Here is a 13,807-nt window from a genome sequence, read left to right as displayed (position 1 = left end):
AGCCTAAAATATTATTTTAAAATAAACGTTGAAAATGTTAACAGATTCTCTCAGGACGACAAGATTCCAACTCACTCCAGTGCGGTCCTGTGAAAATGGGCTCTAAAGTATCTTTTCTTACAGCACATTTTCTCAGGACGGCACTTTGTAAGTTGAAAATCTGTAGTCCCGAGGGCGTCGTAAAAATAGCTTAAAATTACTTGAAATTTCAATTCAAAAATTTGAACGACAAATGTCATCCAATCCAAAATGGCGGCCAAACGAAACGACCTGAAATATAAGACGCACCCTGTATTTATCGATCTGTCAGAATTGTCCGAACGAAATACATAAACAATATTTTAATCACCCACTATGTATAATTTTCTATTAATCACGCAGTCATTCATTTGCATGTTGATTAGAGAGCGGATATTGCATAAATGCATTATGTGCAAATGGGAAATGCGATATTTTATCATAAGGGCATGACCACTATGCAAATTCAGTGACAAATGCCAACGGAGTTTCGGATAAATTGGAAAAGTTACAGCATCGAAATGCTGTGAGTAAATTGTCACCTATGGTGCATGATCAAGGAGTAATTTAACATTTTGTGTAGGTTGTATCAGCACGTACCGATAAGTACGGGAAGGAGATGGGGTAAGAGGTCGGTGGAGAAGTATCTGGCTATTCAGATAGTCTCTAAACACGAGCACAGACATTTCAAGCAATGTTTCAATTTTGACTGGTAGTCTTACACGAAAACGATACTATGTATCTTCCACTTTGGAACGTGCCGCAAACACACTATAAAGTAACAGTAAAATAACACAAATAAAATATTCTTGCGCATGCCGGGATTTGAATTCGCGACCTCCGGCTTGCTAGTCGAGAGCCTTACCCCTCGACCACGGAGACCTCGCAGCAAATATTTTCCACGTGTCCTACAACGAATTTGAGTACGAAGTTTTAATTACCGTCTGTGTGTACCTACGTGTAATCGTTTTCTAGCAATGTAAGCTTATATAAATAAGATCCTGAGGCGTATGTGTGTTTTTTTTTTAAATTTTTTATAGTGAATACCTCACAAGAGTCCTAACTGCTGCCGTCTGGAGCCAGTGAGACTATGGCATCCCCAATTGGGGGATGTTGTGAGGCTGAAGGTAAGTGGGGAAGGGAAAGAGGAAGGTGGGGAAGTACCTGGCTATTCAGATCTAGTCACTAAACACGGCTAAAGCCATTTGGAGCAACGTTTCAATTCTGAATGGTGGTCTTACACCAGGGCGATACTGGTAGTATCTTCCACTCTGGAACGTGCCGCAAATATACTATATATTATTTTAATTAATTAATTGTGAAATAACACAAATTAATCAAATAAAATTTATTTGCGCACGCCGGGTTCGAACCCGCGACCTTCGAAATGGCAGTCCAATGCGTTACCACTGGACTATGCCGGCCGTCGAAAACATATAAAAACCCCTTCATAAGTATGTACTCCAATTAGATGCTGATTAAACAATTTATAATTTATTATTATTATTTATTATTTTTATCATTTTCACATTGTCATTTGCTGTAATGAAATCTTATATGTATCAAATAATATTTAAACTCTAATTTATGTATCCAATACGTCTGTCTTGACACAAGTATATCCTAGTGAGACAGACATCGAAAAAGACCTATAAAAAAACTTTATATTGATAGTAAAAAATAAAAAAAAATATATATAAATGATCGTGTGAGAAAAGTGGACATTCGCAAGGATTTTAAGGATGATGTAGGCGTTATGAGTGACTACGGAAGGTAAGCTCAGATGGTTAGGGCATATAGATGTAGAGCGAATGAACGAAGAAAGGAGTGTAAGGAAGATATGGTCTCATGATAACTCCACAGAGTGACAATTCAACACACCTTTAAAAAGTGATATAAAGTCATAAAAAACGATGAAATTTTTTTTTAAACCTAACCTAACTTAACCTTACCTAACCTAACCTAACCAAACCTAACCTACTTAACCCTGTTAATAAAGTTGTTGTTCCATGACTTTATATTACTTCTTAAAGATGTGATGATTTATCCGGTCACCTTCACGCCAAACACAATACACAAATGTGCTAACAAATTTGTGCATATTTCAAGAGTTTAAAAGCATACCGATACCATTTCATTATTTTTAAATGCAAATTTCCTGCTTTTCAATGCATATTTTATGTCCTACCATTGTAGCTCAATTTTTAATGCGCATTTTCGGTGCCTACAATTTTTAGTGGATATTTTTTTTTTTTATATCGGTACTCTACATTATTCTGATGCACATCACGATATTTATATGTATAATATATTTTACAGACCACCTATACATACTTTTTAATTGACGCCTTTTCACTGAACAACCGATACCTACCTTTACATACTTTTTAATTGACGCCTTTTCACCGAACAACCAATACCTACCTATACATACTTTTTAATTTATGCCTTTTCACCGAACAACCGATACCTACCTATACATACTTTTTAATTGACGCCTTTTCACCGAACAACCAATACCTACCTATACATACTTTTTAATTGACGCCTTTTCACCGAACAACTAATACCTAACTATACATACTTTTTCATTGACGCCTTTTCACCGAACAACCAATACCTACCTATACATACTTTTTGTTTGACGCCTTTTCACCGAACAACCAATACCTACCTAAACATACTTTTTGATTGACGCCTTTTCACCGAACAACCGATACCTACCTATACATACTTTTTAATTGACGCCTTTTCACCGAACAACCAATACCTACCTATAAACACTTTATTCAAAATCTGCGTTAACGCTAAAATAATTGGTAGTTTTGTAATAAAAAGATAACCGATGATTTAAATAACATTTTTTTCATTATAATTGTCACCATTATGTTTGTTTTTGTGTTTTAATTAATGTTTAAAATTTATTATTATAAATTATTTTATGGAACTTAATGAGTAAAACATGAAATTGTGATATTTAATTCATGAATATATTATCTTCTGGATTATCTTGAATATCCAATTAGTTATTATCATTAATAATTATGTTAAATATTGTCTTTAATATTATCTTCAATATTATCTTCAATATTATCTTTAATATTATCTTCAATATTATCTTCAATATTATCTTCAATATTATCTTCAATATTATCTTCAATTATCACCTTCGATTATTATCTTTCATACTTCATACTTGCAGAAAAGTCACATTAAAATAAAAATGAAATATATTTTTCGAAAACACTAACTAAATGCAATTTAGTTAGTGTTGAATCTTGCGTTCATACAAAAAGATAGCAGCCAATAAAAATGTGCGGTGAGAAAATGAAGATGTTGTTGGTAGTTCTTATTTAAAGTATGATACAGTTAAATATGACCGAATAAGTTTAATTTATGGTTGTTTTTATCTGTGATCTGGACACTACATAATGTACTGGCAGATATGTTTATAATTACCTTTGAGTCCGGCGTACTTGAGTTCTTTCTCACCGACAGGCAGAGGTATAGCGTCCACCTCCGTGTCTGTATACCAAACCTTCGAAGTTGAGTCCTTTGAAGTTTTTTTCTTCACTTCCTGAATAGCAAAAAAAAAAAAATTAGTAATTATAACTCTCAAAATACAAATGGTATAATAATAATAGGCGGAAAATTTGATTTTTTTTGTGGAACTACCGCACTGCCACAAACTGTCTGTATCCAGTGAGATTATGGCATCCCCAATCCCCAAGTGGTGTGAGGCTGAAGATTGTAGGAAAGGAAAGGAGATAAAGAAGAGGAAGGTGGGAAACTACCTGTCTATTCAGATCTGGTCACAAAACAAGATAAAATCCATTCAAAACAACTTTCGGATTCTGAATGGTGGTTTTTTTTTACAGGGTGATACTGAAAGTTTCTTCCACTTTGGAAGGGGCCGCAACAAGGAATATATTATTTATAATTAATAAATCGTGAAATAACACAAATTAATCAAAATAAAAATTATTTGATTTGAAATTTCGACATCTACTCACTTCGCGACTCAACCACGAAGGCGGTCCAACGTATCTATACTTACGCTGGTATGTAACTGATCAAAAATTGAGGTAAAAATACGTTATTATTATCTCAACAACAATTATTCCAATTGACGATAAAATGACAATAAAGCACAAAATATTTTAAACAACAAAATCTCACAATTTTTAAAAATTTGGATAAGACATCACGTTTTCCAATTCAAATCTTTCTTTAGTCAATTTTCACGTAAAACTCTGCGGAACTATTCAGAAAAAAGCACAGATTAAACACTTATATTGTTTAGAAATATGAACTAATTTTCCAAAGAATTGCCAACGAATAGTTGTAATAAATTGTTTCGATAATGCTAGTTAAGAAAAGTTCTGTTTACACAGCAAGTCGGTCCATTATGTAACAGCCTAAACAATTCTAGAATTAATCAGTTATTCAAGGAAAGTTCTGGCATGATGCAGGGTAAATTATTCATCAAATCTTGTAATAATAATAAAAATATTATAATTGGTTTCTCCAATGATAACACTCGCTCTCCCTCCTTTGCATGAAATATGACTAGGCAGGAGGAATCACAATATCGCCGGGTTTCGTCGGTAAATAACCTAAGGCCATCCAAGATGCGATGGTTGACTTGAGCTAGAATGTTATTGGAGTTGGTATGGGTTGTAGTTTCAAAGAATCAGCCAAACGGGAGAATGTTGATGTAGGCTTATGTCCAAAACTGGAAGCCAAAAAATAATGAAAAAAGGAAGAAGTAAAAGATGAACGAGGCGATGTAGAAAAAGTATAAGAATATAAAGTTCTAGAAGAAGTAGAATAACTACAAGATCTAGAAAAACTATAATAAGTAGAAAAATTAACCCTTTTGGTTAATTTAAACAGCTGACATGGTTTCATAGAAATCGTTGTCTCCCACCGTCATGGTGAGAAATATAATCTAAAGATGATAGAAAGAGAAAACACCACGCTTTATATTCAAATCTAGAAGTTTACAACAGTATAATAAGATGTAGACCTCAATGAAACGAAAAGTTCCGACAGCAAAATGAAAAAAAAACTTTTTAAGTGAATAAAAAAAATCAAGATGACAATAACGTTCGTAATGTTTTTTTGATAAAACATGTGTGTGTCAGTAATAAACATGTTATCAGTAATTTTAGCTACAAAAACGTAAGGTGAACCATTTTCAAAACTTTTTTATGTTTGCATTAAAAATTTTAATATTTCAAAAATTGGTTTATTTATAACAGCAAAATTTAAAGGTATATTTTAGTTTTCGGATATGTTCAGAATTAGGATTTTTATTTGGATTTTATTGCAAAGCGGGATTACTCCGACAGTCTGACCAACAGAACCAGTAGATCCAAAATAACAAGAAGAACTAGAAAGACTAGAAGAACCAAAGAAAGAAGAATACTGCTTTACGTCAATTCCTACTCTGTATTTGTCCTCATGTGTATTTCCTTGTTGTTTGGACAACCTATCTTTTTTTATTTATATTTTTGATTTATCAAAATACTTATGTATCATTTTCCACTTACACTTTGTCAATTCGTCGTGTTCTAAATTGAGTTTCAAAACTCATTAATAACTCTTGCCCGCCATAAATAACCAAATAATCTCCAATAGTTTTTGACAGCGACGGTTGTCGCTAAAACAATTTTGCGGTGTTAAAGATACACAGTAATTCCACTAGATGAAATTGTTACTTCAATTTTGGATTTCAACTGACATTACTAGTTTTTTCACATTTTTTTGTTAATTAGTGATAAAGGTGACTTACCACTGGTTCCTTGCAATCATCAATCTCCACTTCGCAGAAGTCGTTGGTGGTGTCTTCAGCGGAGTAGACCACTGAAGAAGAAGCTCCATCGCCGGGGAACCTTTCTGGTAGTGACTCCTCCTAAAACCAAGGAAAAATATGTTTTTTGTGATGTATGGACTACAGAGTTTAGTGTTTAGAAGAATTAAGTCTGGGAAATGTCTCTTTTTAACTTAACACAGGGTTTTTTGATGCGGGGAAGATTTTGTTTGGTGACCAGATCTGAAAAGCCAGGTATTTACTCATCTTCCTCATCCCCACTTCCTTACCCTCCCCACTACCTCCAGCCTCAAACATACCCCATGGGGTATGCCACAGTCGCACTGGCTCCAGACGGTCAAGAGCAGTTTTGCGGTAATAACATAAAAATAATAAAAAACAATCCCACAGTCCCTTCCTTGACGGAATTAACTTAGTGGAGCAATTATTGTTACATGTCATTCAAAATCTTTCTTAATCTGTAGATATATCTGCTGTCTATAGATAATAGAAACAAAACGAGTTACTTCATGGAAGCCCACTGTCGCCAAACTGCACAAACTATCAAAACAACTTTCAATTAAGGTTATTTATTTCACGCCTATTAAGGCTTTTACATACACATATATAAAAAATATTTACGAAATTATACACGAAAATAGTGCAGGAAACGACTATTTAAATTTAACGATTTTCTATTTTAACGACTATTTAAACGACTGTTTAGTGACTAGATCTGAATAGCCAGGTACTTCCCCACTTTCCTCTTTCCCTTCCCCACTTACCTTCAGCCTCACAACATCCCCCAATTGGGGATGCCATACTCTCACTGGCTCCAGACGGGAGCAGTTGGGACTCTTGTGAGGTATTCTCTATAAAAAAAAAAAAATTAAAACAATTGCAGAAAAATAAATATAAAATCAAAATATCACTGAACTTGACCTACACAGCATGCAGGCACAAAACATAAATCGAAAATATTTTTTTCTGTTTCAGTTGACAAAATTATTATGTGTTAGTCAAATCAAATTAAATACCTTTATTAAAATATTCCACTACTTGATGAAATAAACTTCAATAGGGTATGCTTATATATTGAAATTGATGTACTAAATATATCAACAACATCGGAGTATTTGTTTCCTAGCTGTTGAATCTGTCGCATAGGAGTGTGATATTGGGACGTTGATATAGAATTGCTACAATAATACGGTAGGTACTGTCTTGTAACCGACCTGCTTGGAGTATGAAAAGAGATTAGGTACATACAATAAATCAGGGGTATCAAAAATTGAATTAATGCATTTAATGTTAATTAATGTTATGCATTTGGTGTGTAGGTAAAAACAAACGCGGGGCGCCGCTGTGCGTATATGTGATTTACTGTAGTATGTAACGATGTTGGCGAAACTTTAGTGCGTACGGTTTAATACTAATAATGGTTCTTGGCCCATCCACATGGTTTCTATCATCTATAGACAAATGCTAGAAACAAAACAAGGTATTTATTATGCATGGTGTGTCTTTCAAAGTGATTCAAGGGCAAAGAATAATTTATTCAAAACACCCCTAAATTTGTAATCAGAAATACAAATTGTCCTTAATTTAAACAATATGTGGATTACACAGATTTGGTAATCAAATAAACTTATAATGAACCTATTTATGAAACACGTTTATTGACTTTCTGTTTCATTTAAATATTATAAATAAATCAATCCAAAATAGGCGCTTTACATAGCACAAACTTTAATATTAAAAACATTCTGCTTAGACCATATTCATCAGAACATCTATTTAAAGATTTTGAAGTCAGAAAACTAAATACATTATACTTCTATAATGAAACAATAAAAATCTGCAAAGATAATATATAAATAAAATTGCACCATTTAAAGAATGGTTCCATGCTTACTCAACACACTTTTAAAAAAGTGATATAAAGTCATTAAAAACAACGAATTTTTTTTTTAACCTAACCTACTTAACCCAGTTAATAAAGTTTTTGTTTCATCAATTTCCACGACTTTTTAAAAATGTGATGAATTTTCCTTTTGATGATTTATTTGATGATTTAGTCACCTAAAAATATATATATTACTCAGTTAAACGTCAATACTCCCAACTCCAAAATGAAAAAAAAAGAATGGTGCAATTCCATAAAATTCATGTTAAAACACACTGAATACTTTGACTTATAACGAACTACATAACACATCTCCCATACGCATTAGCCAACTTTATTATGGTGTTACATCTTATGTATCAATTTTTTTTATTTTTTTTATTATTATATTGAGCTTAATAATATGCTTTTTTTTAAATGATGTAATTGTAAAGCTGCATATCTTGATACAGAAATGCTCTAGTGAGATGTACAGATTGTTTTTTTGTTAAAAACAATTTTTGAATAAATAACATAAATGAGGAGAAATAAATACTATATCTTCTGTAATTCTGTTTTTGATAAACATTAATAAAATATAATAAATAAAATTAAAATATAATTTTTGCTACTCCAGAGTGGTACATACTTTCAGTATCGCCTTCGTGGAAGACCACCATTCAGAATTCATACCTTGCTTGAAATGGTTTAAACCATGTTTGGTGACTATATCTGAATAGCCAGGTACTTCCCAATCTCTCTTTACGCATCTCCTTCCCTCCTTACTATATTCAGGCTCACAACATAACCCAATTGTGCAAGGAGAAAAATGATTAATATTGAAAATTGCTATTTTATTATGAATCTCTAAAAAATATTCGGAATCTGGTTAAAAACGGAATTGCATACCTGTAACGAATAAATTGATAGGTTTCCTAGTAAAATATATATTTTTTTATATATACGTCACAACGTGTGCCATCAACAAAAGTACGAATAGTGAAAATACAAAACTTCAAACAAAAGTATTAAGTAACAAGCATAAAGTTCAATAGTTCAACAACTTAAAGAAAAGTAAAAAATGTAAAAGTACAACAACTCAGAGAAAAGTATAAAATGTTAAAGTACAACAACTCAAAGAGAAGTATAAAGTAACAAGTATAAAATGTAAAAGTACAACAACTCAAAGAAAAGTATAAAATGTTAAAATACAACAACTCAAAGAAAAGTATAAAGTAACAAGTATAAAATGTGAAAGTACAACAACTGAAAGAAAAGTATAACGTGACAAGTATAAAATGTAAAAGTACAACTAAAAGAAAAGTATAAAATGTAAAAGTACAACAACTGAAAGAAAAGTATAAAGTGCAAGTATAAAATGTAAAAGTACAACAACTCAAAGAAAAGTATAAAATGTTAAAATAATAAAATACCTAAAAGTTTAAAATGTGCAAAAAAAAATTATTTATTTAAAAACGTTTAAAAAAGTGAGTACTGCTAAGTATGAGCAATGAAGAAGAAAATAATTAGCGGGAAAAGAAAATCTTTGATAAATCTAACTATTCATTGAAAAAGTTCAATATCAAATTTCCCTAAATATTTATCACAATATCGGAACCCGTTTTCATAGAAATTCTAATCTTTTCGCATTATTAAAGAAAAAGCAGATGCGTGTTCCGATATATTGAGAATTTATTAAAAGTTCATCATGAAACGGCCTGCAATCCTGTTTTTAACCGGATCACCAATAATTTGAAGAGATTTTTAACAAATTAGCAATACTCATTTTCCTCACTGTCTTCAGGCGGTTGGGAGCAGTTGGAACTCTTGCGCGGTCTCAAATAAAAACAAATTAAGATAACAATATAGACATCTCAAATTAACTTTTTTAGAATATTGCACAAGAGTCCCAATTGTCCGGAGCCGATGAATCTATAGCATCCCCATCGGAACGTTCTGAGGCTGAAGTTAGTAGGGAGTGGAAAGAAATCTGGCTATTCAGATAGCAAATATCTTGCACGAAAACACAAAATTGATACGATTAAATTATTTCCTTTTCTATTTTTTCCAACTTTATGTCCGGGTTGAATCTTTCCCACAGGAAAAACTAAACCCTTTCACACACTTTTCCACAAATGATCATCTAGTCAACCCACATTATGTAAGTGCATTATATAAGCATAATAAATACAAAACAATACAAGTCAACCCACCAGATATCAAATGGGAAAATAATGCACCGACTCCAGATATTTTCATATCAGAGGGTTCGGCTCGGTAGAACTCCTAACTGGACCTATGAATATCCTACTGATTCCTCAATATAAATATTTTAAAAATCTTTCGTAATCCTACATGTATTTAAAATGACTGATTTTGGCATTTTTATATATAAATTCTTTGACAGATTTAATACGCTTAAATTTTGAATGAGAGAGCTTTATTTCTACCTACTATTTTATTATTGATAAAATTATTATTTTTAGACTGAGTGTGTTGCTCTAACGCTCCTTAGCGCTAGCCGCCACTGGGTGTCGATTCTCCAATCCAGACCGCTCGCAATCGCTGTCGAAAGTACATACATTGGTCGACGTTCTTATTCTTACCATACTTACCGTCATTCCAATCGAACAACGTGTGGATCGAACCACTCGTTGTTCGAGTGGAGTGACTTCGTCGATAATTGAGGACCTGGCCTGCGATTCTGGAGTTAAACGATCAATCGTTTTCGTATGCGCCGTCTTCAAGTGAAAAACTACTAGTCGTCGCGACTAACTTTTTCGAATGTTTCAATTTTACGTATTCTTGAGCGTCGAACGGTCGAAGTTGGTAGAAGAGATGATTATATTGGCACCCCTGTGAATATTGTCTATGTTCCTGATGTTTTTGGGATTTCTATGGTGTGACTGTCAAACAGACAACAGTTATTCGTTATTCAAAACAGAAATGGCTGCGGGACATATTACAAATTGCCAAAAGCAACTCTTAATTGAGCTTGTAAGCTCCGATAAGTGGGAAATTTTCACCCACTTTTACATTTGCGGAATCCGCGCGGTAAAACAAAAATTGACAGCTAGACTAGATTTTGACAGCCAATTCCATAGAAACGCCAACAACCTACCACTCGCTGCCCTGTTTCTACTGGTTATACCCAGTAGTTGTTGTGTGGAATGACTTTTGACGTTTGGCGTCGAAGTATGTACCTTCGACAAATTTCGGGAATAGCAACGACGACCAACGTACGTACTTTCGACCGCGATTACGAGCGCCCTCGATTCAGGAATAGAGCCCCAGGTCTTACACTGTATAAACAGGGGCACTCTTGAGAAGTAATTAATATGTTCACACAAAAATAAAAATTTAGGAGTTTTCCCCCATCTTTCTACCCTTTAAACTAATCCTTTTGATTGATTAAAATAGATTTCAGTTTAGCCAAATTTAATAAGCCTCTTCAAGACCCCAAACCGCTGATCCCTTGTGACGGCCTATCTCTCCTTACTCCAATCTAAATCAGTCTATAATAATTGGAGATGCTTAAGCCATTTGACCACAGAACACATAATATCTAGAAGGCTTGTATGATTTCATCCCTCCCACTGTGGTGCAAGGCGATGTTCCGAGAAAGTCCTATTGGAGAGTCCAAACCGCTGATCTCTTGTGACGGCCTATCTCTCCTTACTCCAATCTAAATCAGTCTATAATAATTGGGGATGCCTAAGCCATTTGACCACAGAACACATAATATCTAGAAGGCTTGTATGATTTCATCCCTTCCACTGTGGTGCAAGGCGATGTTCCGAGAAAGTTCTATTGGAGAGGTCAAAAGGTTTCTCTCAACCAGCCTCTCCCGATACGGCCTGCCATGCAGTTGGTGGACAGACACAGTTGAAGTAATTTTAAACATATTATAATGGGTTTTTCAGAAATAACTATAATTGGTGGTGCTTTTAGTGCAGTTTAGTGGTTTTGGTTTCAGTCTTTGGTGTCAGTATATTTTCTATTTCTGATCTCTAAGTTTTAAATTTATTTTGAGTTATGAATGAGAGTGAGAGTTTATTGTAAAGTTTCGTAAAATAGTAAAGGAAACTTTTTTGGACATATTTTGAAATTGTAGCTGCTTGGTGGATATGCTTTTGACCATGAGATCTAGTGTTTCTGATATGTGTGATAGCTATTATTTTTTTAACGATAAACTGATGTTTATAAGACAAGGTTTTTATGCATTGTACAAAAGATAACAAATTATTATAGGTTGATGATATTTATAATTATATATAATTGATGATGATATTTCAAGCGAATAATTATTGCTTATAATAATTTGTTATCCTTTGTGCTATGCATAAAAACCTTATCTCATAAGCATAAGTTTATCATTAAAAAAAATATATTTGACAAGTTAAAATATTTCACCAACAAATGTAGATATAATATGTCTCGACGCCATCTAGTGGGAAATATAGCACTAACAAAAACTTTCCAACAAAAATAAAGTTGGTTGTTTACAGGTGAAAAAATATAATAAGCAGTAATTTTTGATTGAAGTACTAGTACATATTGAATTAGTTGGCGGGTTGGAAATAAGCTCAGTGGCCCAGAGCATCTATAGACGGGGATTGAACCCACAGCCTTCTGATTGTCGGTCAGGTGATCTTTCAATTGCACTGAAGTTATAATATGTCTCGATGCCATCTAGTAGGGGATTTAGCATTATCAATGCCTTTCTTACAAAAATAAAATTGTTTTCTAGTGAAAAAAAATAAGCAATAATTGTTGAATGCAATATACCAATACAAATTAAATAATTTGGCGGGTTTTGAATAAGCCAACGTTGGCAGAGCACCTGACCGGCAATCAGTTCAATTCCCGTCGGCGGCATGTATTTTTTCTTGGAATATTTTTTTAATTTATATAGAATTTTTAGGCTAATATTTACTACTTAAAAATAGTTTGTTATCCTTCGTGCTATGCGTAAAGCATTAGTTTAGCATTAAAAATAATATGTTATCCTTTGTGCTATGCATAAAACTTTATTTTGTCATTAAAAATAATATGTCATCATTTGTGCTATGCATAAAACTTTGGTTTGTCATTAAAAATAATATGTTATCCTTTGTGCTATGCATAAAACTTTATTTTGTCATTAAAAATAATATGTCATCCTTTGTGCTATTCATAAAACTTTATTTTGTCATTAAAAATAATATGTCATCATTTGTGCTATGCATAAAACTTTGGTTTGTCATTAAAAATAATATGTTATCCTTTGTGCTATGCATAAAACTTTATTTTGTCATTAAAAATAATATGTTATCCTTTGTGCTATGCATAAAACTTTATTTTGTCATTAAAAATAATATGTCATCATTTGTGCTATGCATAAAACTTTGGTTTGTCATTAAAAATAATATGTTATCCTTTGTGCTATGCATAAAACTTTATTTTGTCATTGAAAATAATATGTTATCCTTTGTGCTATGCATAAAACTTTATTTTGTCATTAAAAATAATATGTTATCCTTTGTGCTATGCATAAAACTTTAGTTTGTCATTGAAAATGATATGTTATCCTTTGTGCTATGGACAAAACATTGGTTTATCATTAAAAATAATAAGAAAAAATATTTCGTTAGTTGAAAATGTTTTATCAATAATTTCACCACAAGTAGGAACAGATAGAGCTTACTTTGGGCAGGTAGCAATTCACACAATACACCTCTATACGTTTATATCTTCAGTGACTTTAACCCTGATTTTCCGACTTACAGGTCTTTAATGTGGAATTTTCTAGAATAACATGAAAAGAAAACATGAGAGGAAACAACATTTTTAAACTAAATGATTTGATTTACATTTTTTAAAAATAATAATAGAAGGTCTTCTGTGCGTATAAAAAAACACAGCGAAACTCTAATGCGTTGTGCGCTGGCGACATGAAACTTGGAATTATATATATTTTTTTGTTTTTGATAATTTTAATAAACACATCTATTTTTAAGTCACAACGTCAATTATTCCATCATAGGGCTATAGAGCTATGAAATAATTGGTTAAACTTCAATAAATCAGACATGACACCTTATGTTGCG

General features: G+C 32.6%; 1 protein-coding gene across 1 annotated transcript in view; it reads right to left on the bottom strand.

Annotated features, from left to right (window-relative positions):
- Positions 1-4,921, bottom strand: part of Ac78C (adenylyl cyclase 78C) — a 114,274-nt gene extending 109,353 nt beyond the window's left edge. The window contains exons 1-2 of the mRNA XM_089647653.1: positions 4,913-4,921; positions 3,478-3,595 (exon numbers count right to left, since the gene is read on the bottom strand). Coding sequence (XP_089503779.1) covers positions 3,478-3,595; positions 4,913-4,921 — 127 coding nt within the window. The remainder of the gene's footprint in view (positions 1-3,477; positions 3,596-4,912) is intronic.
- Positions 4,922-13,807: the final 8,886 nt, after the last annotated feature.

This window comes from Hesperophylax consimilis, chromosome 26, assembly GCF_061612785.1.
Source record: "Hesperophylax consimilis isolate HC1 chromosome 26, BYU_Hcon_1.0, whole genome shotgun sequence".
Lineage (NCBI taxonomy): Eukaryota > Metazoa > Arthropoda > Insecta > Trichoptera > Limnephilidae > Hesperophylax > Hesperophylax consimilis.
The sequence above is the reverse complement of the archived record's forward strand: the minus strand, read 5'-3'. Positions and strand labels throughout refer to the sequence as shown.